The sequence below is a fragment of the Serinus canaria genome, chromosome 2, assembly GCF_022539315.1.
Source record: "Serinus canaria isolate serCan28SL12 chromosome 2, serCan2020, whole genome shotgun sequence".
Lineage (NCBI taxonomy): Eukaryota > Metazoa > Chordata > Aves > Passeriformes > Fringillidae > Serinus > Serinus canaria.
In genome coordinates, this window is record NC_066315.1 from 143805470 (window position 1) to 143830321 (window position 24852).

A 24852-nucleotide genomic window follows, 5' to 3' on the forward strand; every position below is an offset into this window, starting at 1 on the left:
ACCACACATTGTCAGCCCCAGCCTTGAGCACTCAGCTGTGCCAAATCTGCAGGGCAAACCCCACACAGCACCAGACACCCAGCAGGGCTGGGGTAGAACCACAGGATAGTTTGGGTAGGAAGGGAATTTACAGGTCAGCTAGTTCCAACCCCCCTTATGCAGGCAGGGACATCTTCCAACAGACCAGGTTGCTCAGAGCCCCACCCAAGACCAGAGACCCTGGTCTTGAACATTTTCAGGAACGAGGAATTCATGGTTTCTCAGGAGAACTTGTTCCAGTTTCTCATGATTCTCACAGGGAAGGATTTCTTCCTAATATCTAATCTAAATCTAGCCTCTTTCAACATAAAGATATTTTTCCTTGTCCACTCAGTACAAGAAGGCCAAAGGACCCTCCCCTGCTCTCTTGGAACCCATTTATGTCCTGGAAGGTGCTATGAGGTCTTGGTACCTTCTCCAGGTGGAACAGCTCCAACTCTCTCAGCCCTTCCTCACAGGAGATGTATCCCATCCCTCTGATCATCTTAGTGGCCTCCTCTGGACGCACTCCAACAGCTCCACATTCTTCTTATGTTGGATGGCTGCACAGGATGAGGGGCTGGGAGTGGCTCATCCCAATCCAGCCTGGCACACCTGAGTTCCAGGTGGTAACCAAAGCAGAGCAGAAGTTAAGGAAACATCCTAGTTCTAGTTTGGCCATCAGAGTGATTCACACACCCATCACTGCCTAGCCTGTGACATCAGGAAGAAAGGCTTGCCTACTTTTAAATTTAGCTTGACACTTACTTTAGCCCATGAAAAAACTCTTGCATTTAAGACCTGTGAAGCTGTCTAACAGGGTTTTCCTTCCCTTTGCTAGCACTCGTTTTCCTTATAATATTCTATTTTAGTTTAAAGAAGAATTTTAGAGACTTCAAATTCTTTCAAATACAGATTTAGAATGGTTGGGGGAAAGCCTATACCTGTGCCTAAGTAAAAGGAGAGAAATGCATCAGACATTTCTCAGCTAAAATCAGGGCATACATTAGCAGGGATACAGGTGATCAGAGAGTTTAGGGTGAGGTTTGAGTTCAGGGTGGGGTTTGCACTGCCACGTACCTGGACAGTATTTGTCATGCCCACTGCTGACACAGGGTAGAAGTGTAATAGGGCTGATGCACACTCCTAAACACTGAAATCATGGAGGGGATGTGAGGCATGGCAGGGGATCGTGTGATCTGGGGCTGCTCTGTAAAGAGAGGAGTCCCAAAGGAGTTGTCAGACTGCTTCCCATAGGGTGTGCAGGACAAATGTCCTTTTGCTCTTCAAATGAAGTCACTCTTTTAAAAAATCAAATGCATCAAACATCTGTGAATAATTGTATACGTGTCATGTCATTGACTGTAACCAGTAAAGCCAGATCAAATGGTTCTTGCTGTACCAGCTACACTGCCAGAGTCTGAACGCCTTCAGCAGCGTGAGGGATTAGCCCTGAGCCTTTCGGAGCTGAGCTAAAATCGCAGCGTGTTGGACCCCGGCGCTGCAGCTTCCCCTTTAAGAGCCCTTTGGCTCACGGCGATGCACTGAAATTCAGGAGGTGGGACAACACCACACACAAAAATGAAGAAGTGAAGGCAGGAAAAGTTTCTCCAGAGGAAAAATGCAGGGCTTGTCCTTCACCGTGACGTCAGGTCTGTCTTTAATAAAATCCCCAAAGAGCCAAGAGAAAAAGGCAGAGTGCCTAGGCTGGGTAGCCAGTTCAGGATTGCTCTGCATTCCCCAAAGTGGTGTTTTTGTTCAAAACGGCTCTAAATCTGGGTTCAATCAAATGTATTTAATCCCGGCTTCCAGGGATGAGGTGGCTTTTGCCCTGGATTCTAGCAGCAAGCAGCATTTTGCAGGTGAGTTTGGAAACAGCCGGGGAGAGCTGCCTTCTGCAAACACACTGGGATTTAATGCAGGGTGGGCTGGGAGAGCGGGGTGTGCTGCGTCTGGGATGGAGGGCACTGGAGAGATTTGGGGATGTGTGGGAGCAGGAAGGGAAAGGTGAGCTGAGGGGAAAGGAAAGGGGAAAGAAAAGAGGAAAAGAAAGGAAAGAGGAAAGGAAAGGGGAAAGGAAATAGGAAAGGAAAGGATGCAGAAGTGTCTCAGAGTTGAGGTCTTCTCAGCATGCAGGTGGATCAGCACAGAAAACTGTAGGGTTTTTTTCTGTGTGTTACTATTTGTGCCATGGAGCAGAAGAAGGATGAGGAGATTCCCCATTGCTGCCCGGAGCAGCACGGCTGAGACTGTCAGGGACCGGTGTGGAGGGGAAAAGGCAGGTTCCCTACGGGCGGTGCCCAGGAGCGCCGGGACCGAGGCAGCCCCGGTACCGGGACGGGGCGAAGCCGTGACGGAACCGGGACCGGGACCGTGACCGGGATCGGGATCGGGATCGGGATCAGGATCGGGACCGGGATCGGGTCCCGGAGGCGCCGCCGGCCGCTCCCGCAGGTGGAGCCGCTCCCGCCGCTGCCTCGGGAGCAGGGTCTGATCCCCTCCCGATGTCCTGGAGCTCCCGCAGCAGCAGCAGCGGCTTTCATTCTCCTCTTTGGAAAAGTCGGTCCGGGGAAGCCGCTCGTTTCCCAAAGGTGCCGGAGTTTTGCTTTGCCTTTCCCGGTGCTCGCAGCAGCTCGGGTGGAATTCCCGGGCGGGAGGCTGGGCTGAGAGCAGCCGTGGGCTGCTGAGGGTCCGGTGGGAGGAGCAGCGCCTGTCCTCGGAGGGTGAGCGATCCCGGCCCCCATCCCCGGAGCCAGCGCTGCACTCGGGGCTCGGGGAGCCTCGGGGACCCAGGGAGCGAGTTAGGGATGTCAGAGACCCGTTTGGGCTCCCCTGCTCGGGGTGGGCTGTTCCCGGAGCCAGACACGTGTCAGCGGTGTCTGAGCATCCCTGTGCCCGGAGCGGGGTGACAGCAGCTGCTCCGCACAGGGGATTTGCGTGGCAGGGCTGCGGGCATCAGGGGCTGGCTCGTGTTTTGTGAGATGCAGCGAGACTCTAAGCCAGGAAAGCAGCACACCTGGGTGACAGCAGATGGCACAGAGATAAGTCCTACGTGGATGCTGATAACAGGGTGTCTTCTGTAAAATAAAACACACCACAAAACCGACGACAAGCAAGCTGCACCTCTCGCAGTCCTGAGGGAAGCTGGTTCTTACCACAGCTGATTTTTGTTCAGCAAGGAAGAAAATCAAAGGAGGGAGGTTCTCCCTGTCCCCCAAACCCTGTCACTAGAAGACATCTGTGCAAGCCTTGTAAGTTGAGCAGTGGTTGTCCTGGGTTCCCTTGGTATCAAAGATTCTTGTGAAAAACCTGCTGTGGCATGAAAATCTCTGTGAGTGCATGCAGGCACATGCTCTTGCTGAGGATGTAGGCAAGTGAATGCAATCCAGATACTGCTAGCAGCATGTTTGGTCTAAAGAGTATCTGAAAAGAGTTCAAAACAGTTTAAAAAAATAGCCTAAAAAGTCTCCAGGGTCTCAACAGTTCCAGCTCAGGCTGTCCGTTGAACAGTGCAGGTGAAGCTGCTCCTTGGAGCGTGTGGGGACACTGTCACCTCCTGAACACACCCATGGGCTTGGAACTTGGAAACCACTGAGTGGAGATAATTTCTCTCCAGTGATGAAGTGGCTTTCTCTGGACCCTCTCCATGCCTGAGCTGGGATGTGATGGGGGGTTGGCAGGCTGAGGAAAGCAGGTTTCTGTTTGTCATATACAAGGGAGTGGGGAAACAGGGATGAAAAAAGTGTACAGCACAGATCAGTGAGAGGGGGTGGGCAGAGCAACTGGGAGGACTCCTCTATGTAGTATTGAAAGGACTTTGGGAGCAGAGAATCCTTACTTGGGTCTGATTAAGGGTTCTGTATGAAGAAACAAGGAATATTGCAATTATTTTGGGATATTGTGAATACTTAGCTGGCATGGACACCCTGCTCATGAGATATTTTAGTAAGTCATGAGAGTCATAACAAATGAGTCCTGGTAAAGCTCCATCACTGTCCCAACTCATCATCCACAGATTTTTGTCTTTGCTGGCAGAATCACAACAGTAATAAAGATCTTTTTAACTCTGCAGAGACATCCATGGAGTGGTGGCACCAGGCAGGTCACTGTGCACATTGTGCAAAGCCCTGTGGTCTCCCTGGAGGCTTGTCACTCTTCCCATATAGGAAGAACTATGGACAGAAAAAGATGTTCCACTGGGAAAGAAGAGGATTGACTCTCTGGGTTAGATACAATATTTTTCCAGGGAGAAAGGCAGAAGAGATAATATAGGAAGGTCAGGCAGGTCTCAAAGGCATTTCAGAAGTCAGCTCTCAGGTTCCGCATCTCCTGCTACTGTTTGAAACAATTACAAGCAGTTATTCACTTCTTAAAGAATTTTATCAACAGGGGTTTTTATTAGGGCAAAATTGCACAGGTGATGGGCTTGTGAAGAAAAAAATAACGGAACATAGCTGGAATTTTAGGCATAAGTTTTGAAAATTTTCTTGAAATACTTTGGGGGGTTTTTTGTTTATTTGTTTTTTTAATATAGATATAAGGACAGAGACCATGGGAGCTGAAATCCCTTCAACCAGGCTGAGATTCCTCAGTGCCTGAGTCATTTTTGCAGCAAGGACTTTAGAACTGGATGTGTTGGCTCCTTTCAGTGTGGCACATTGAGGAGTCAGAGCCAGCATCTTCAATCTCTAGTCCTGATGACTCAGAAGTGTGAGACCTCTTATTCAGAAAGGACTAAATGTCCTAAACCAGAGTGATGATTAGAGAAACTATTCTGCACTTTGTAGAAAATTAGTAAAGGAGTTTATGTAGGAAGAACAGCATTAGAGGTTTCTAAAACATTTGAAGTGGAAGAATGGGTGGTGTGTGGATCTGACAATCTAAAATAAAAAATAATAGGATGAATGCCAACCTGAAGACTTCTCAAACAGAGAAAGAAAAAAAAAGAATCAAGTTGTTCTATATCACATCTACTAGCAGGTATGGATTTATCTGATGTGTTGGCAGTCATGGTACACAAACACAATGCTTTTGGCTTTGCTGAGTGGGAAGAAGGAGAGAGATGCTCAAAAATGGTTTTATTTGGCACCATCTCATTTGTGGACACCTATTTCACTACATAGTAGCTGATAATGACCCAGGCTCAGGGCTGCCTCAAGCTGTGTGTTAAGAGCCACAATGTGTTATTTTTCCTTCTTTTATGAGATTTATCTTACAGATATAAAACCAAGAATTTAATGTTTAAGATATTTGGATTTGGTAGCAGGTAAAAAAATTAAAATTTCTTTGGGGTCTTCCAGGAAAACCATATTTTCACCAAACATAAACATAAAACCAAAACAAAGCAAAACAAAAATACAAAGAAAAGAAAAAAAATCACACCTTTATTCTTCCCTGCAAAAATCCCATGGCTCTCCATGGAGGGTGAGCTGAGCTTCCCTTGTTAAATACTTCTTGACAGAATGCTCCTGGTTTGTACCATGGCTAATGATGCACAGATAATCTCAGGCAGCACAGGTTCAAAATTGCTGTGCCTTGTCCTTCTAACCTTCCCACTATTCCTTCTTGCTTGGCAACATCTGGTTCCCAGAGGTAGACTGGATACACTTCTCTGTAGAAGGGCTCTTATCCTACACTTCCATAAATTATAGATGACAATTAAAATTGCTCTGGTCACAGCAGCTGAAGATTCAGCTATGGAAATTTATGGATTTATGGATTTAACATCTTGAGGCTTGGAGCTTGCAGACAGAGCTCCCATGGGTATGGCTGTACTGTGCACAGGGCCTTCCCAAAGCTGATCTTTCATTTGGCAGACCCCCCTCACACATCCACTTGCAGAGTGAAATCATTGCTAAGGCAACATCCTGAAGGTAGCACTGAATGTTCTGCATGGATCAGAGGCCCACACCCAAGTCTGTTTCTGATGAAGATATATTCCAAGTACACACACACACACACACACACATAGAATTTCTGCTAAGAGAAGTAGGACCTGATGCATTTTCTTTCATAATTTCTCCTGGAAGTGTCTGGATTTGCTTTGATAGTGTGAAACAATATCTTTCCCAGCATCAATCACAACAGAGCTGTGGACAGGGATTGGTTTCCTCACCCTCCTCACAGCTGTGCCTGTTTATGTTCCCTAGGACAGGTCCTGTCCCCTTTCCACACTGCAGCAGTCCTGCCCTCAGGGGAGCCTCCTCCAGGAGAAGGCATTATTAAAAATGATTGTTATGGTTTTAGCAAAAATGTGAGATTTCTGTGGTGATTCTGTGTGTCTGTCCTTTCAAGGACTCATGCATGTTTAGTTTCTCCTGCCTTCCCCAGGTGCTAGGCTGAAAAATTTCAGAAGTCCTCTATACCCATATGGGACATTTATCCTTGTTCCTCAGAAGCTCTGGGCTCCCATGTGAGGATGTTAAGAGTTGCTCTAACATTTTGCCAGGGCTCAGCTCTCTGAGAACTGCTCCTTTTGGATGTCTCAGTGTCCCAGAGGGGTCTTGAGCATTCCTGTCTGGACAGCCCTGGCCCTCATGCCTGAGTGGAATTGAAGCTGTTTATAAACCCAAGAAATGTATGTGAACCTTGGCAGCTGTGGACTGGCAAAACTGGACACCCACAGCTTCAGCTGAAGATACATTTGAATATTGAACCTGACAGTGTCTCATGGTGTGGGCCAGAAAGCAAAGTGAGATTTTACTCAGTCTTTCACGTTTGTCAGTAGGAGGTTTGGGTAGGTATCCTGGATTAGTTTATTCCTCCTGCTTCCCCCTTTGCTTTCATGTGATATAGATCAAGCATTCTCATTCTTATGGCCCCTATCTTAAAAGCACAATTTTCCCTTTCTGTTGAGTAGAAACATTGACTGGTAGTTGAGAGGCCCAAAGAAATGCTCCCATTTGTTTCCTTTCTCTGTTCTGATGTCCAAGTTGGACTGGACTTCCAGCACTCAGCTTCCCCATCATTCCCTCCTCACGTGTTGTGGCACCCAGGGCTTGCTGCACCCTGGGGTGAGTTCTCTTCAGCTCCCCATTGCTGCAGGAGAGCACAGATGAGATTTTTACAGATGTGTAAAAATTACACATCTGTAATTTGCAGGGTCAAGGGACTCTGACTTCTTCTTCAGAAGCTCTGTACAGGTATTCTCCAGGGCTCCTCTGAGTTTCCTAGCTATGGGTGAGGATCACAGGTTCTTCTACAGCCTGGTGGTCTCCCAGCTTTGGGATGTACCTCTGCCAGTGCTTTGTTCTATATTTGCATCCATACTGAAACATTATGTGTGTTCTGGAATACTGGGTGAAGCTTCCAGAGTCCTTTTAATGCCTTGCATTTTCTCATAGACTGTTGCTGGGCTTTGTAATCCTTGCATCTGGGAAAGGTGTGGGGGAAAGCAAAAGGGAAAAAAAGCATTTTTACCTCTGTGGGTGCCAGCCACTGACTCTGTCCCACAAATAAATATTGTGGTTGGGGAAGGAAAGGAGAGCCTTTAGGCTGAAATAGCTGTGGAAGAAGATAGCACTTAAACTGAACTTTGTGGCACTACGCAAATAATGAATTTCTAATACTTGGGTTGGTAATGCATTCCAGGACTCTGTGGTCATCTCAGTTCCTCTTCTCTTTCTCAATAGCTCCCACGTTGTTCTTCTGTTTTATTAGTCTGGGTCTGTCGTTCCACTTAACCTATAAAGCAAACAAGAGATGAGCAAGTTGGAAGGCCAAGTTTCATGAAATCCAGGATGGTGAGCAATGAGCCCAAAAGGAAACCTGAGAGGTATTTGCAGAAATAATTGTGGGCTCATCCACGGAGGGTTCTGAGTCACCTGGACCCTGATGTTGCTTGACACCTGCACAGTTAAGCCTTTGCTGTCACAGAGCAATTCCAGCACTGCAAAAGGACCTTATCCTATGAGCTTGCATTGCAAATTCACAGGACTTCCTTGGAAAAATATCTCATGCTTGGTGATGGGAAGATGCAGCAAGATCTCTTGGTCCAGCATGAAACAAACTCTTAATCATCTTAAAGTAAACTTGCCCTTTCCCTTCCAAACACATTGAAACAATCTCCAGTGAAAGCCTTGGAATTAAATATGATGGATTGGTTTTAGTATTACATCTCTAACATGCAATTGCGTGGCTTGACTCAGTATTTACATTAGATTCAGAAATATGTAAATATCATGTGTAGTCATAGAATTATAGAATGGTTTGGGTTGGACAGGACTTTTAAAGGTCCAACCCTGCTGCAATGAGCAGGGGCATCTTCAACTCAACCAGGCTGCTCAGAGCCCTCCAGCCTGGCCATCAGTGTTTTCAGGGATAGAGCACCCACCAACTTTCTGGGCAACCAGTGCCAGTGTTTAACCACCCTTCCAAAAATCTTCCTTATGTCTAATCCAAATCCTCCTTCAGTTTAAACTCATTACTCCTTGCACCCTTGCAATATCTGTATACAAGGAAAAGAACACAGCAAAGGCAGGAGTAGTAACCAGTTTTTTAATTCTGTCCAATGCCTGACAGAAAATTAGCTGTATGCCACCAGGAACAGTGCAGCCCACAGAGGCTTCACAGCTTTGACCAAAATTGCCCTGAATGACTCACTGACTATCATTATTAAAAGTTTGATTTTATTTTCATTAGAAGGTAGCAATAATTTGTAGCTGTGTGAACTGTTACACTCTCCCTTTTCTAGGATTTGTAAAGGCAACTCACATTTAAATTTCTGAGTGGCTTAAAGGTTTTGATTCTTTCCATGCCCCATCAGTTTTTCACACTATGATCAGGCTTTTCTTTTTGTTGTTTTCTTACTGAAGCTTTTTGAGTTATAAGTGACGGCAGGACGGGTAGAGGGTTGTTTTTTTCCTCTTGCTGAAGTTTCCTCTTCTCCACATCATATCCTTGGCCTGTGAAAAGAAGAATATAGAGTAAGAAGTGGAGCAAAGCTTTGCTGAAATACAATTTAATGCCTTTTAGGAACAACAATAACCACCCAAAGCAATTACTCTGGTGGACTTGTTTTATCCATGCAGGGACTAGCCTTCTTGCACTGGGTGAACAAAAATATTCCAGGGCTCTGCAGAGAGACTGGGAACTTCCCCAGAAAGTGCCATGAGTATCCCATGGCAGGTCCTGGCTGTGCTCTACACCCCTGTGCCATCACCACTGCCATGCCTGATGTGTCCTTGGTATTCTCAGAGCTGTAGGTACATGAGGTCACTCTGTATCTGAGGTTTTGGACCTGCAAATCCTCCTTTCTGTTTTTTTCCAGACCACCAGTATATTCCTGGGTGCATGTGATGACCAAGCAGGCTACAGCTCACGTTTATGGTCACCAACTTGTATCAGCTGTGACAAAGGGAACTCTGTATCTGGGCTGATAAGGAGGCAGGGACATTGAAATCCACACGGGGAGAATTAAATTCTCCTCTGAATGGCTGGCACATGTTCCTGGCTGCCCCCAGGCTACCAGTTCCTGGGCTTGAGACTGGGTCACTTTAGCTGTTCAGCAAGGAAGGACCAAACCACAAAAACTGCAGCCAGTGCTAAGAATCTGCAAATGGATTACATGATAAAACTCTTTGGGTGCATTTTAATGAGGGGGAAAAGAGAGGCTGGAAAACAATAATTAGGAAAATGGCCAGGGTTCATTAACTAATTTGACCATTCAGAAGGTGATTTATTGATAAGCACTGGTGGCAATATTTCCTGCAAGATCTTGGACTTACAGGACTGGATCATAACCACAGCATCTGTGTGTGGGCTGATAAACACTGAAGTAAGACAATGAGGGCAAATTCATTTGGCTCCTTTCTCTGAGTTTTATTTCCACATTTGACCCTAGTAGTTAAATATAAAATGACATCCCTGCTATTTAACTCTGCAGTTCATTTATGGAGACTGTTCACTATTAATTTTCCCTGTTCTAGTGGTGTCCCAAGGGCACATTTTTAAAATTACATTTATTCTCTGAGGCACAGCAGTCCTTGAGCCTGACAAAGGGGTCATAGGTAGTGGAATTCAGGATGTTGCTTGACTTATTTTTCCAGATTTTACATCAAAACCTGTGCTGTTGTTGCTCAGTGCACTGGGGTTCCCCAGAGGGGTGGGTGATGCTGCTTATGAGGGCTGGTGAATTCCTTGCCCACCAAAGCTGCCTGGGTGTGGGGGAGCTCCCAGGTTTGTGGTGGAACAATGCCTTACATACCTAGTTTCAGGCTCAAACAAGATGTTTCTGCTTTTTAAAGATTATATGTTTAATTTTGTGTGGTTTACATGTGTGTTTATGTGTATATATATAGTACATATATGCAGCCCCCACTCCCTTTTTTTGGTTTGTGTCAATTTTTCCATTCATATCATACAGAGAGTCTGCTTGCACTTGAGGAGATGTTTGTGCTGTATTTTTCACTGTTTGTCCCAGCTATATTAAAAGGTTTGCCAGAGTGTCATCTGGGAGTCTGGAGTATTTGATCAGAGGAGTAAATGGATACTACAGCAGCAAAGTTGAGATTCCTTTAAAACCTCTGCATCCTCGATAACTGTAACATTTTATAGAGCAATTATTAAATAATTGAATTTGTTTCATTCCCATATGACTGTAAAGGTTTTGATCAGGGTTTCATTGTTCACCCTCTAACACACAAGGGAAACCTCCATAGAAAAACTGCCTCTGCAGGGGGAGCTGACAGGATATAAATATCCTGGCTTTCCAGCTCCTGCCCCCTCCCCACTGCCTTCTCCAATGTGGTTTTCCTGGCACAAAGGGTGTCCGTGGAGCAGCCTTGGCCCCGGGGATGCTCTGCCCGGGAGCACCATTTGTGCACCAACACTGCCCTCGCGTGTCGGGGCTGCGGAGACAAAGTGTTGGTAACCACGTCATTAGCAATTCATCTTCATCCTCCCAGAGCCAGACCACACAGCCGGTGTCCTCCTCCTTGGGGGGAAGCAGCAGCCTTAACTCTTTAAGGATTGAGATGTTGCCACTTTCCAGATAGGCATTGTTTGGGATGGGGAAGTGGCAGCAATACCCTGGCCTGAGCAAAGCTCTGTTTGGCTTTGCTTTGTTTTATTCTGTGTTATGACAGTCATAGTGTCAGCAGGTCTCTGGATCATAACCAGGAATTTTGTCACCTGCTTGGTTTAGTCTCAGCAGTATCAGAGCTGCCTGCAAGCAAGAGGGAATCACCTGTGAGAGACCCATTTCATCACTCTGCACAGATCCATCAAGATATAAACTGCTGATCACACTGATGTGTGGATTTGAAGGTGTTGGAGAGGTGAAAGAGTTCTGCCCTTTTGCAGGCATCAGGTGCATGTGAGGGTTGAAAGCCAAACACTAAGAAGCTGGCTTTGCTGAGCTGACAGCACCTGGGAGGCAGCTCAGTGGAACGATTTCTTTCTTGCATCCAGTAAGAAGTCAGTGACTTAGTTTATTAGCTGTGTGTAGGAGGAGTGATCATGGTATGGTTGCAGTGTAGGAACAAGAAATCTAACTGCTATTTCTGGCTCTGCCACAGATATCCTTCTGCTTGTGTGACAGTCACTTCACCTCTGGGGCCCCAGATTAAAACAGGATCATTTAATAATATCACCCTCATGAAAGTTGCTTCTTTCCACCATGAGTAATCCCTCCTAGAAACAGAATGTGACACCCTCTTCTTGCTTGTGCATGTGCTGTATGTGCACTCCTAGCTGGAGAGGTGATACCTTTAAGTACATCAGCCTTCATATTTAATTCTTGCATCAGTTTTTTAGGTTCGTTCTCTGGCGTCTCTTTTTACCAAAGCTCTGAATTTCAGTTCTCTTTCCACTGACCTTGGGATCCAAGGGATTAATTCTCCAGTTCAATTCATCCTTTTTCTATATTTATAATTTCACTCCTTTTCTTTTTTTCTTAGTGAATTTGTGCCAGGAAGTGGTCTCTTTTCCTTACTTGTAGTTTCCACTGTATTTAATTCAAAAGCTATGGTTTTGCCCCCAAAGTCTTGTAAAAGTCAAGACTTCTCTCTCTTTTCTTTCTTCCACATTTGCAATGTGTCAGCTTTTGTTAGGGGTGGTAGGGAAGGTACAGCTGCTTTTTGGGGCTTTCTGTTGTATATTAAAAGAGGATCTGAGCTTCAGAAATATCTGGTTTAAGGCTGTAGTGCAAAGCCCAGGCTCGCTCAAGAGCTGGCTCTGACTTCTTCTAAGCCCCCTCACTCCCACTGCATAAATTTGCTCTTTTTGCTGTTTCCAGGCCAGATCTTCAGGAACAGCCTGTTCTCCCTGTCCAGGGACTCATCACCTCCACTTCCTTCTCTTTCGTGGCACATGGGACTGGAGGCTGCCCATAGCCATCACTCTGCTGACTGCTCCTCCAGAGCAGTTCTCACTGAAAAGAAAAAATATCCCTTAGAAAAATGGTTTGGATCAGCCCATCTCCCAGGCCTCACATGGGAGACTTCTCCAGGTGATTTCTCTCCAAGCTCCCTTTGGCTCTGTCTCCCTGCTGGCTTCTCATCCTTGGTGCTGTGCTCAGCTGCTGCTCTGGCAGCCGAAACGTGGCTGGGAGAACCCTGCAGTGCTCTCCTCTCAGCAGCAGGGACCAGGGCACAGGGTGGGGCTGCCAAGGCAGATGAGCCCCAGTCAGTGACCTTGGGGTCTGGGCACCCACAGCCCCAACTGTGGCATTCACATTGTCTGAAAAAATTCCTTCATCCAGGATTTTCCTCCTGCAAAGCTGAGAGGCCTCAGAAGAAGGAAAACAATTCTTATCTTATTTGCTTCTCCTGTGTTGTGCTCATCTGGAATGTGTTTGGAGATTGTTTACCCAAGGTGATTGCCTGGTTGGACTCTGCTGTGAGTTGTTTTGACTCTTTGGCCAATCAGGGCCAAGCTGTGTCGGGACTCTGGAGATAGTCACGAGTTTTCATTATTATCCTTTTAGCATTCAGGAAGTATCTTGTCTGTATTCTTTAGTATAATAATATAATATAATATAATATAATATAATATAATATAATATAATATAATATAATATAATATAATATAATATAATATATATGATATGATAATATGAATGATATATATATATATAATATAATATAATATAATATAATATAATATAATATAATATAATATAATATAATATAATATAATATAATATAATATAATATAATATAAGCCTTCTGAGAACATGGAGTCAGATGCATCATTCCTGCCTTTGTTTGGGCATTCCCTGCAAACACAATACCCAATGAGCTCCCCTTGATGTGGGTTCCAGGGAAGGAGCCCATTGATTCAGAGCTGTCACAATGCACTGGCCCTGGGAGCTGGCCTCCTCTATAAACACCTTTATAACCACCTTTATAACCAGCTTTATCCAAGCCCTGCATGCCAAACATTCTCAGCCAAGTGCTGCTGATTTTCAGAAAGGGAAAGAATTCTTTTCCTATCCATAAACTAGCAGCCAAGAGTGGGAACTTTCCTGTGCCAGGTCTGTTGAATTTTAAATGTGAGCTCTATGGAAATGCAGACCAACACAGACCAGATGTGGTGAAATTGCCTATGACAAAGTAAGGAAACTTGACAAATCTGAGAGAACATCAAGGTGAAAATTTTGAATCTGAATTCAAGGTTTTTTTTTAAAGAATGTTATCAAGTGGCCAAACTATTAAAAAGAGATTTCCCTTAAACCTGAGATGCAGAGGCAATCTCAGAACATCTGTTGATGGGAACTTCCTCATGAACCCCAGTTCAGTGCTGAGGAAACACTGTCTTGGAACAAAACCATTCTTTTATTCCCTTCTCACGAACGTTGAATAAATCTTTCTGAGATAGTTGAATAGCAGACATTCTGAATGATCCTAATGTTATGAGCATACCTGATGCCTCCTGGCAGTTGCCCTGGATTTTCAGCCTCTGCCTGTGGAAAGCCCTGTTTCTTTTTGGTATTTTAAAAATCTCATAATATTTTGTGATCATCTTATTTCCCTTTGATGCTATTAAAGGATAAGACAATTGTTGTTTTTTGGGTTTGGGATTTTTTTGTTTGTTTTTTTTTTGGGTTTTTTTTTTTTTTGTTTGTTTTTTTTAAGTCAATCCATGTGGATTATTTGATGCTATTAAAATCTATGGCATCACCATTGAAATGATACATCACCATTTCCCCTGAGTTGAGTAATTACCTGAAATAAAACCCCCCAAAAAATAAGATATGGACCTAAATTCCTCTTAATGATTGAAAAGAAGGTAAAAATGTGGCAGAGTGACTGTGAAACCCAGGCATCCTCTCTCCACAGCCACTACCAAGCAGGCAGTATCTGTTTTCTGACCTGGGGCGTTAATGGCTGTGGGCTCTGTGAACATGGGGTTGAGACTCTGGTTCCTAAAGGTCAGCCTTAAACTCCCCCCCAGCCACCATGCAGTTTGTAGCAGACTTGAAATCATTAGTTCTTGGCTTGCAAAATGAGTGTATTTGGAAAAATAAAATGTTCTTTCTCATTTTGCATCAGTCTCTGTAACAGGTTGGCTTGCTTGTGTGTCTGTGGTGTGTTTTTTCTGCTAAAAGAGACTGAGTAGGAAGGACACTCCAAGTGCCCTGTAACAAAATTTGCAGGGTTTTTACTCACCTTCTGATAAAAATGCTAATGCACTTCTTCATTTTTGTGGAGCTGTGATGAACTGTATCAGAAATGGGGTGTGGAGGAAGAGGGGGAACAGGAAGAAAAGTCCTTTTGTCTTACAGTTAAAATGCTGAATTCCACTGTTTACTGGAAAGCTAATGGGAGCTGTGGGTAGGGTCAGGAACCTGATCTACACCAATATTCTAACATCTCTTTATTTTTCTCTGCTTTTCTCTGTGTCTGAGTTTTATATTGAAACCAATGAGAGCTGGACACTCCTCCAGGGCTGGGAGCTTGGCTGAAGGAATTGAGAAGTACAAAACTGAAATTGTAACTTTTTAAGGATATTCAACCACAGAGAGTAGGAGAGAAGGGAGAAAAGTGGCCAGGAGGCCAGGCAAGAGGTGGGGGTGGATGCTGAGATGGACAGCCATGGAGGTCTGGTCCACAGAACTTTGGCTGCTTCTGGCCCAGCTCGACCCAAGGGCCTGTCAGTCATCCCCATGTCAGGAAATTCCCATCATGTGAGCCTTCCCTGAGCCTTGAATAGGCTTTATGTCTTCGTGGTGGGCTGGAAAGTGGATGCTACTGCTGGTAAGTGCTGTGCCAGCACGCTGGAGCCTGCCCTCCCCTCTCTCCCCCTCCCTCTCTGTCCTTTGTTATTGCAGAGTGTGCACACTTGTGGCCTTTCTTTTTTGTGTTAATCTCCACTGTTAATCTCCTTGGTAGGTTTGAGAAAGAAATGGACAAGTTTAAAAATGCACTTCTGACTCCAGATTCCACTTCCTGTTGATACAGCTGCGTTTCCTACTGGATGGCTCTGCAAACACAGAGTTTAACCCTTCACATCTTGCAGTTATGTTGCTTCAACATCACCAGTTTCTCTCCTTAAGGGAAATTTCTAGCTTCTCTGTCCAGACCATCCTTTTTTTTCCCTCTTTCTTCTTTTTGCACATCTCCACACATTACACATCCTGCTGTAGCTTAACTCTTAATTCAAAAGGAACAGGATTTCCTCTTGCTGTTGGTGAAACCACTTCTGTCCTTCACAATCCCCACTTTGTCATGTTGTTTTTGTGCAGGGGAAATAGCTGCATCTTCTAAGTTTAATCCACAGTGATTGAAATTTTTAAATTCCCTTGCAAGAGCACCAGCAGAAAACCAATGTACCAGAATTCTGTAAAGAGAATTTTTACTGCATGAGATGAGAAAGTGTCTAATAGACCTCAGCTTGGGATAAATTACATTCCAGGGGTGTTTCAGCTCTTCATACCAGACCAAAATCTTCACCTGTGTCTGCTTTCATTCTGGGTCTGCTCACTATTTAATAGATGGCATTGGGGGTAACACATCCTATTTAATTGATGGCATTTGTGATATCATACCCATTGGTGAGGACCTGGCTGCATTGACTCTGCCATCCTGAGTGACCCCTCTCTGCTGCTGGAGCTGCAGGCATATCCAGCTGAGGAATGCCCTGGCTGCCAGGTCATTGTTTCTCTTAAGTGAAGAAAATGGAGAAACCCTTTTTTAATAAAGCAGGTTTCTCAAAGGTGCTCAGCTGTGGTGTTCCACCGTATTTGAATTCTTCCAGACACATCTGAAAGTCATATTCAGGTAAAATCCTATGCTAAAAGCTGAATAAGGATATTTCTATGGGTGAAATTTGTTCTTCCCAGGTGCAGCACCAGCAAAGTCCTGAGGTTATAGCCCTTGTAGCAGCTCTCCCTGTCCATACTGATATCTTCATAGGGAACTCTTGGGGTCTCCCTCACCTGCATTCATTCCCTTCCCCCTGGCAGCTGCATGTTCCTTTGTGGTCTGGGCAGCTCACAGTCTTCAGAGTTTGTTCCTTGTAGCAAAAGAATTGTTACCACTCCTGTTCTGCAGACACAAAGTCATGCTTTACTCTTCCAATGTAGAGTTTATGTTCTCTGCCTTTGGCTGCATTAAAATCAGGCATTTTATTGTTGTGAAGACTCCTGTGAGGTCAATGCAATGATCCCCTCTGCATTTAGCAGAAGTTTGTACCAGGGTTTGCACCCAGCAGCTGTGAATGCAGCTCCTTGCTCAGAGAAGCTGAGGAGGGTGGGTGGGTTTTGACACATTTCACCAGTGCCAAAGATCCCAGTGATCTACTGAGTGTCTCACAGGTGTGGTTACTGCTTATAACCAAACCTGAGATCTTCTACAGCACTGCACAGAGCTGGTGACTTGCTCCAGCACATTTTTGGAGCCAAAACGTTCATACATTTGACAGCCAGGGGATTTATTTTGTAGACTAGATAAATAAATTTGTCAGTGCAAATTATCTGACTTTTATTAGCATAAATATTCTTTTAAGGCATTGATATTTTAGTCATGCTGTTCTGCCTGTCATTTATCCTTTGCAGTGACTATGAGAGGTGAACAAGATACATCCATGTGCAATTACCACGTGGCTTTGTGGTCTACATTAGAAAAGGAACTTGTCTTTTATAGTCATATTTGTGACTCTGTCTTACTGCATGGGCATCTCCAGGTCCCAATCAAAATTGATTTCCTCCATTTCTCCTCCTCTCTCCAGTTCTGACTCTCCAGCAGAAAGATTTTGGGTTGTTCAGCCTGGAAAAGAGAAAGCTTCAGAGTGGAGTCATTGTAGCCTGCCATTACTTATAAAAGCAGATTATAAAAAATAGACACAGAGACTTTTTACATAGGTAGGTAGTGACTGGACTACCTACCCATGTAAAAAACAGTTCCCCCAGGGGTAACAGGTTTAAATCAGAAGAGGAGACATTTACATTAGATTTTAGGAAGAAATCCTTTACTGTGAGGATGGTGAAGCACTGACACGGCTGCCCAGAGTTTTGGACACACTGTCTCTGGAAGTGTTCAAGGCCAGGCTGGATGGGGCTCTGAGCAACCTGCTCTGCTGGATTCTTGCCTTTTCTGGGGGAAATCTGGATGATATCCTCTTGGATGTGTAAGAAATGAGTAGCTTCTACATTCACAGAGAAGAAAAATGTTTATTTTGCATCTTTAATGGGATAGATTGACCCTCAAATAGCTGTGTGCCCCAAAACTTTTCCCTCCTGTATTGAAAGCAGATTTTCTTTTCCTTTCTTTCTTAGAGAAAGTGGAGGTTAGTTTGCTTGTGGCTGGGCTTGTAGCTTACATGAAATTTATGATAGCACTAAGAAAATTAATAATATATAAAAACAATTCATGTTTTTACATGTCTTACTAGATGCCCTCTTGGAAATGCAGTGCTGATGTTGATTTCTAGCATGATCCCCAGATAGGTTAAAGTCTGTCATGAAGAACTCATCTGCCCAGATTGGTGCCAGCTTTAAGAGGTGATTTTCATTCTAGATGGCATTCAGTCTGGGGGCTTCTGATGTCCTTTTGCACATCTCTTAATTCAGGTTCTGTAAGCATTTCACACCTGACCAGCACTGAGACTGAGTTGAGCAGCTGGGTAATATCACTTGATCTGTTTTCCTAGATTTTGGAGAAAGAGGATGCTTCTTTCCAACATTGTTTTGGTAGACTACAAACTACCTGTGCAGGCTTGTCACTTGTCACAGATCATAAAAAACTGAGCATGGGGCTGTCCTGGATCTGGTACATCTGGTGATGAGTACATTGAGTATCTGAAATTTACAGTCTCTTCCTTTCTGCTTACAAAACCTGTACTCCAATCTACCTCAGTGTCTCAACTACCATCTAGAAAAGTTAACAAATTACAGATTTTTTTAGTGTTCCTTTCCTTCCTCATAGCTTTAGGCCTGATGCTCTTTGATATCATCATTGGGAAGGGTCGTTGTGTACGTGTTTTGGCACATAATGTCTCTGCTCCACATGTTGAGCTAGTAAATTTCTTCAGATAGGCTGGGCTTGTTCCAGGGATTTAGGCAGATAAGTTCAGCAAAGCTTGGGAAAAGCAGGCCTCTAGCTAATCACTGTGCTCCTGCTAAATGATCTCACCATAAAATTGGCAAAGTTGCTTGTGCTGATCTCAGTTTAGCTTCTAATATGAGCTTAGAGCAATTCCTCATTTCTCTAGCTTATGGACCACCCCGTGTCTGGCTTGCTGCCTACCTGCTGTGCCTGGGCTCAGACTCCCTTAGACCATGGACTTCTGTACACTTGATCTCATGCAGTGCTTGCAGCTACATTTATATTGAATTTACTGGTTTTATTTAAAAGCCTTAAGTCTGTTTTTGCATGTGTGTGTTGTTGTTGTTTCGTAGATTTCTGCTTTTCAAGTCAGAAGCAAAAATGTTCAGAAGGCTTTGTTAGCACTCTGCTGCTTGCTCCTCTTTTTAGGCATCACTGCTGCAAAGGACTTCAGATTTCGTTTGGAGAACCTTTTCTAAACATTCTAAAGCACAGTGACAAAATACATAATTAAATCTGTTGGGGGGGTTTTAAGAGGCAGTTGTTTGACATTGGTACCCTGTGATATGGCTAAAAGTTTGATACCAGCTTTAGGAAGAAAACAGATTAGGAAGATAATGTCTCCCTAGGGAATTCTCTACTTCAGTTCCTCTAGGATGTGATTTAAAGCAGCATCTGCTTTGTGCTTGTGTTTTTTTATACTTTCCTTCAGATCCCTGAATGAAGATTGTTTAGATGTGTGTCTGAGTGAATAATTTCACACTGTAGTATAGAGAAATGTCACGGGAATTCTGTCTGGGATTTTGAAGGAGGCAGAAGGGACTTTACATGGTGTCCCACCCTTCTAAGAAAGGGGAGCACCCAAGATTCTTAGCTGTACATGTTGACAAAAAATGACAAAAATCCATGAAAATTTACCAAGTTTTATTGGTAAATTTCTCATTTTGCTTGGAAATTGGTGTAAATTCAACCCTGTTCTCCTAGTGTAAGCACACAGCAGTGGGGTTTGGGTAAAGGAATAGGGTGATAGAGAAAAGAGAGAGAGATGGATTGGATTAAAGAAGGGGAGAGAGGGGAGGGAACAGAGACACCACAAGTCCTGGTGATTTGCCTGATAGCGTGTCCAGGTTCCTGGGGGGCACAGACACCAGGGCTTCATGGGGGCACTATTTTATTGATAAATCTTCCCTGCCCTGGAAATAAGTTTCTAATTTTCTATGGAAATTATTTAGCATGCACAGACACTCTGTTCTTCTTGACTTTTCTGGAAATGGGTAGGAGGGTTTTGGGGGTATTTAGTGGTCTTGATTCCCCCCGAGCCTGTTCCTCAGCTTCACCCCTGCCCTTGTGCTGAACTGTGTTGTGTTAATCTGCAGGAGCCAGAGCAAGGACATTTATCCCAGACAAGTACTGCCTCTACCTGCCTATGATCCCTTCTCCAGCCACATCCTGTTCTTTCTCACAGTGTGTTATTACCAACACCTTTGGTTGGCTCCACAGCTATTTGGCTGTTGGTGTTTGAGACATCCACATTAGCCCCTCATCTTCTGTGAGTCCATGACTTATATGACAGGGAGGGCAGAAAACCTAACCCCTGGAAGTAGCACAGGCCATGGTGCTGTTTCTGTGCTGCTGGCAGTGTGATCAGATGCCACAGAGGGTGATGTGGGGGAAAGAAGAAGGTGTTCAGTTCCCCTTTTCCTCTTTGTGACAACCTGGGCACTCCAGTTACCTCATGTTCATGGTTTGTCCCTCTCCCTGCCTAACCATGTCAATGACTTTAACTCACAGGGAGGTTTTGTGGTTTGTCTTCTGTGTGAGTCTCTCTTTCCTCTGCACCCTCAGTGTGATGATAACACTCATTCACTTCCCAGATGTCTTAGCACTGCCATGGTCCTGTTTTCAGGGATTTCCAGATGCCTGCTGCTTGTTCAGAACATCAGTCAGACCTCTTGCTGTCTGGATGCATCTTCAAGTCATGTTTCCCTTCTTTCATTTAAATACTGTTCCATTTGATCTGTTTTTTTCTCAGAGGAACTCATGGTGGGGGATACTAGCTGAATTTTTCACAATACAGATGTGAAAGTATCACGAGATGAGCTGAGCTGTGGTGGAGACCACAGTGCAAGTCTTGTCCTTGCAAGCAGAACACAGCAATCACATGGATGTGGTTTGTCATTGCTGGTACTTAGAATTGCACTCTTGCCATTATTCTCTCCCTCTGCTTGGTGTAAGATAAAATCTGATTATACTCCTCTCCCACTCTGCGTTTCACAGCTTTCCTGATTTGGTTTTCTAGAAAGAGCCGCAGGCTCTAGTTAAAGTCTGGTTGACTGTTTGGATTCCATGATTCTGTAAAGAGAAGCTGCTTTCCTCACACAGGTGTGGCCAGACCACACCCAGATCAGGCCACCATCCACTGTCCTGGGGATGCCTTTGCTTCAAAAGTACAAATGCTGCTTTACTGATCCTTTTGCTCACACAGAACCAGCTCACTTCAGATGCTGCAAGAGACTTGTGCCATGATTTTGCCTGGCAAAGGGTGAGATAGCACGCACCACTTCAAGCTGGATCCTAATGATCTGCATTCAGACTCAGGATTAATTTCAGGTCCTCCTCAAGTATGCAGAAGTCTGGCATCTTCCATTGGCCCTAAAGATGTTGCTGACCTCTGTCTTCCATCTGCATTCTCTAGCAGATCTTGTAATATATTATGAGCCACAGTTACCAAAATATGCCACACTTGGCACAAAATACCCTTTTGTGATGGGTCTCTGTATCTGGAAATGCTGCTGTTTATTCAGACAAGTTGGAGGCTCCATCTCTTTGTTACTTAACCACGGGGATGGAGCAGTGCAAAGACTGCTCATCTTTCATTGAGAGTCTTGAGGTGGCTTTGATATAATGATATAACACTGTATTAAATGGCAGCTATGTTTTTTTGGATGAAGCCAGGCATACCATGTGTTCCAAAGGGGCCATTAAAGTAGCAATAGCAGCAGCTTCTTTTTCCTTCCAGCTACAAAACCAGATTTATGGTATGTTTCCTGTTATCAAATAAAATAATAATCTGTCAAATAGCTTTTGTTTGGCTGGGTTTATGATAGGAGATGGGATAGTCCTTAAGAATAGAATTCTTTTATCCGCATTATATGCACCATTTAACAAATAGGTCCATTTTTATTCCCTGAGTCAGAAGCAGACTTTAGGTGGCCCAATGCAGAACTGAACTGGGGAAGATTCCCTGTAGGTGGTTTGGGTTTGGGGGCATTTTCACTTGTGGATTTGGCAAGGTGTGCCTGCACAGGCTGCCAGGAATGCTGGTTGTCCTTGCCCTCTGAGTGCAACACGTGAGCATGGAGAATCCAGAGCCTCCCTGGATGACCTGTCCTGGTGGTGCATTGCTCTGCTGGTAAAGAAGTTGTGTTCAGAACCTCCCCAGACATATTTTGTGGCTTCTGCCCATTGTTTCCCCCTCTGCTACCCTTGGGAAGAGTGGATTGAGGGCAGCCCAGCTCCCTCAGGGTCTTCTCTTTTGGTCTCTGACCATCTTGGTTGCCATGCTCTAGACTGCAAATTCCCATAAACCATTTGAAGTGAGAATTCAAGACTGTAGTCCAGGAAATTAATTGTTCTATTGATATCTCACCAAAACCAGATTCTTTTCCATATTGCATCTAAATAAACTTATTAACATAACAATTGCAAAATGAGAGTGCTTAATATGGATTTCAAGGACAAGAAACTGATAGCTGGAAAATACAGCGTCCAAATCAGGAATTCAGAGCTACAGAGAAATAGTTGTGAAAAATTGATATGGAGAGAAAATTGCTATTTAAGGGAAATAGGGATGCATGACTCAATCAATTAATTAGCAACTCCAGGGAGGAGCAGATCACGTAAATTGTTTCAGATTAGAGAATTTAAATAACATTGAAATTGAAAAATGAAAAGTTGTTTTAAGTCAAAATTCTATGCATTGGAACAGAAACAGAAAAAAACATGATAATATTGAAGAACTTAATTGAAATTTGGACTATTCTTGCCATGGGGAAAGACACTACAACTAAACAAACAAATAAGTGGAGCTTTTGAATTTTTCTTTACATTTTGTGCCCAGCATGGAAGAATGTCCCCAAGAGGGCAAGAAGACGAAAAGTATCTTCCTTTTGATTTCACAGCTGTGACTGAAAAGGAGATAAACAAATGCAGAACAAGGCCACTTGTAAAGTAAAACCTCTGCCAAAGCACTCTGCTCCTGTCTGGCTGCTGGAACTGAATCTGGTTTTGCTACCCAGATTTTGGCAGATACAGCCACATCTTGTACTGTGCAGTTTCAGGATGGTTTCAAACTCTGTGATCTTGGATGGTCAACACACATTTTCCCTTTTCTAAAAGTGAAGTCTGTCTGCTTGTACCTTCTGGAGACTTTTCTCATTGCTCCTCCAGCTGTTCCCTGTTACTTTTCATACTCCAGTTCAAGCTTGTTTCACGGGATGAGCTCATTGCAGCACAAGACATTAAAATGCTCTTAGAGCACAGAAATTGTGCTGTTCAATATCTCTATTTGTGGAGTCAGTGGTGGCAGTATCAATTTGTTAATGATGCCCAAGCATTTTTAGGTCACCCTATTCCAAATAAGTGCTTCTACAGGGGGCAACAGCTATAAACATCAGGTTGCTTTCTAACAGGGAAGTTTTTTTTCCCTCTGAATACTCCATGGAAAAATATGAAGAAAAGGGAGGTCACACTGAGTTTGCCAGTATAAGCAATCTTTTGGCAAAGAGATGAATGTATGTAATCTTTACTCTGTAATTGTCTAAACTGAGTTAGAAAAGGCTATTCCAAACATCTGTCTGCATTCTTCCCACAGATATATTTCCCAAAATAAAGCTACAGGAAGCTGATTGCTCATCATTCATGGATCCACAGACATATAATGGTTGGCTCACTGGGAATATTTTATTTTCTTAGCTATTGGGTGTTTTGCTTCATGCAGAACGTTCTTTTCTGCTCAGCCTACCATACACAGCAAGAATAAATCCAGCTGGCACCTGACATCTTTAAAACTGTCTTACATTTTCTGGGTTCTGAGTCTGTAATTTCATAATATGTCCAGGAGATTTCATGTCTGGGATCATTTTTAATGAGGTATCTAGACCCTCATGTGTGGGGAAGCTGAGCCCTGCAGAATCATATTTTCCTCTGACCATGAAATTATGTGTCCTGCAGAATCAGATTTATATCTTTGTCCTGATGCTACTTGTCCCAAGCATTAGCTTGTGACAATTTATGAGCATTCATGGGGACTTAGGGATTTGTTGCAAGAGTTTAACAGTGAGGAAGTTCTGGTGGTACTGTGATTACTGCTGATCTCCTTGTAAGAACTGGCTCTTTGTTAACCCATCTGTTTTGGGTATAATAATAATGCAAATATTCAGAAATATTCAGCACAGAAGTTTCAGCTGAGCAAAATCAAGAGCAAATGTCTACCCTGAGGGCCTGATTTAAGCCCACTGATGTAAGCCAGGTCCTGTTCTACATTGCCATCTCTCTGACAAGCATTATGAGATTTTAACTTCTGTCAGTTCTGGAATGAAACTAAGCATTCTCTATGCTTGCCCAGAAATACAGCTGAGGGATGGAAAGGTATGTGGCTTTATTTAATGGATTGTTTGTATTTCATTTTGTCTTTTCATTTTTTACTTATTTATTGAGTAAAAATTCGGGTGTTAGCAGCCACACGCTGCTACAATTGAGCTCCAGAGGCTGTGTTCCCCTGGGAATGTGCTACATCAGGTTAGTGCCAGAAACTCTGGGGATTTGTGTGAGTCTCCTGGAGTGTCTTGAAAATAATTTTGGATTGTGGGAATACTTATGGTTGTTCTTGGAACTGGGATTGACTCTAGAGGCTTTTCTGCTTGTGCTGTCTCAATAGTTCAGCCAGTAGGTGGAACCAGGGGAAAGCAGATGTGTGTTATGTGCAAGTGCTCAGCCCTTTCCTAGGAGATGCATCCCAAAGTGTCTGCATAAAACTGCATTTTGAACTTCAGTGTTCTTGTATAGTACAGTCAAACTCCAGATCTGGACTTACTTCTAAACAGTGACAGGATGACGTTGTCAGACCTTGTAGTACAGAGAATGTTTTAATAAAATTTCCTCACTAATCATTTTCACTTGTGAGTGTGTCAGAGACAAAGAACAGGATAATCCAGATCACATCATATCCCTCCATCAACAACATCTGGCATTTGCTCAGAAAGGCAGTATCAGAAATGTAGGTTAAAACTACTTCTCTAATGTGTTCTACTGTGAGAAATTAAATGTAGTCCACCCAACAACATGTATC

At 43.9% G+C, this 24852-nt stretch overlaps 1 protein-coding gene across 1 annotated transcript in view; it reads left to right on the plus strand.

Moving 5' to 3' along the window:
• The first annotated feature begins 1671 nt into the window (after positions 1 to 1671).
• CCN4 (cellular communication network factor 4) overlaps positions 1672 to 24852 on the plus strand; it is a 34681-nt gene continuing 11500 nt past the window's right edge. Inside the window, exon 1 of the mRNA XM_009088241.4 lies at positions 1672 to 1880. Within this exon, the coding sequence (XP_009086489.1) occupies positions 1833 to 1880 (48 nt within the window). The 5' untranslated portion in view covers positions 1672 to 1832. The remainder of the gene's footprint in view (positions 1881 to 24852) is intronic.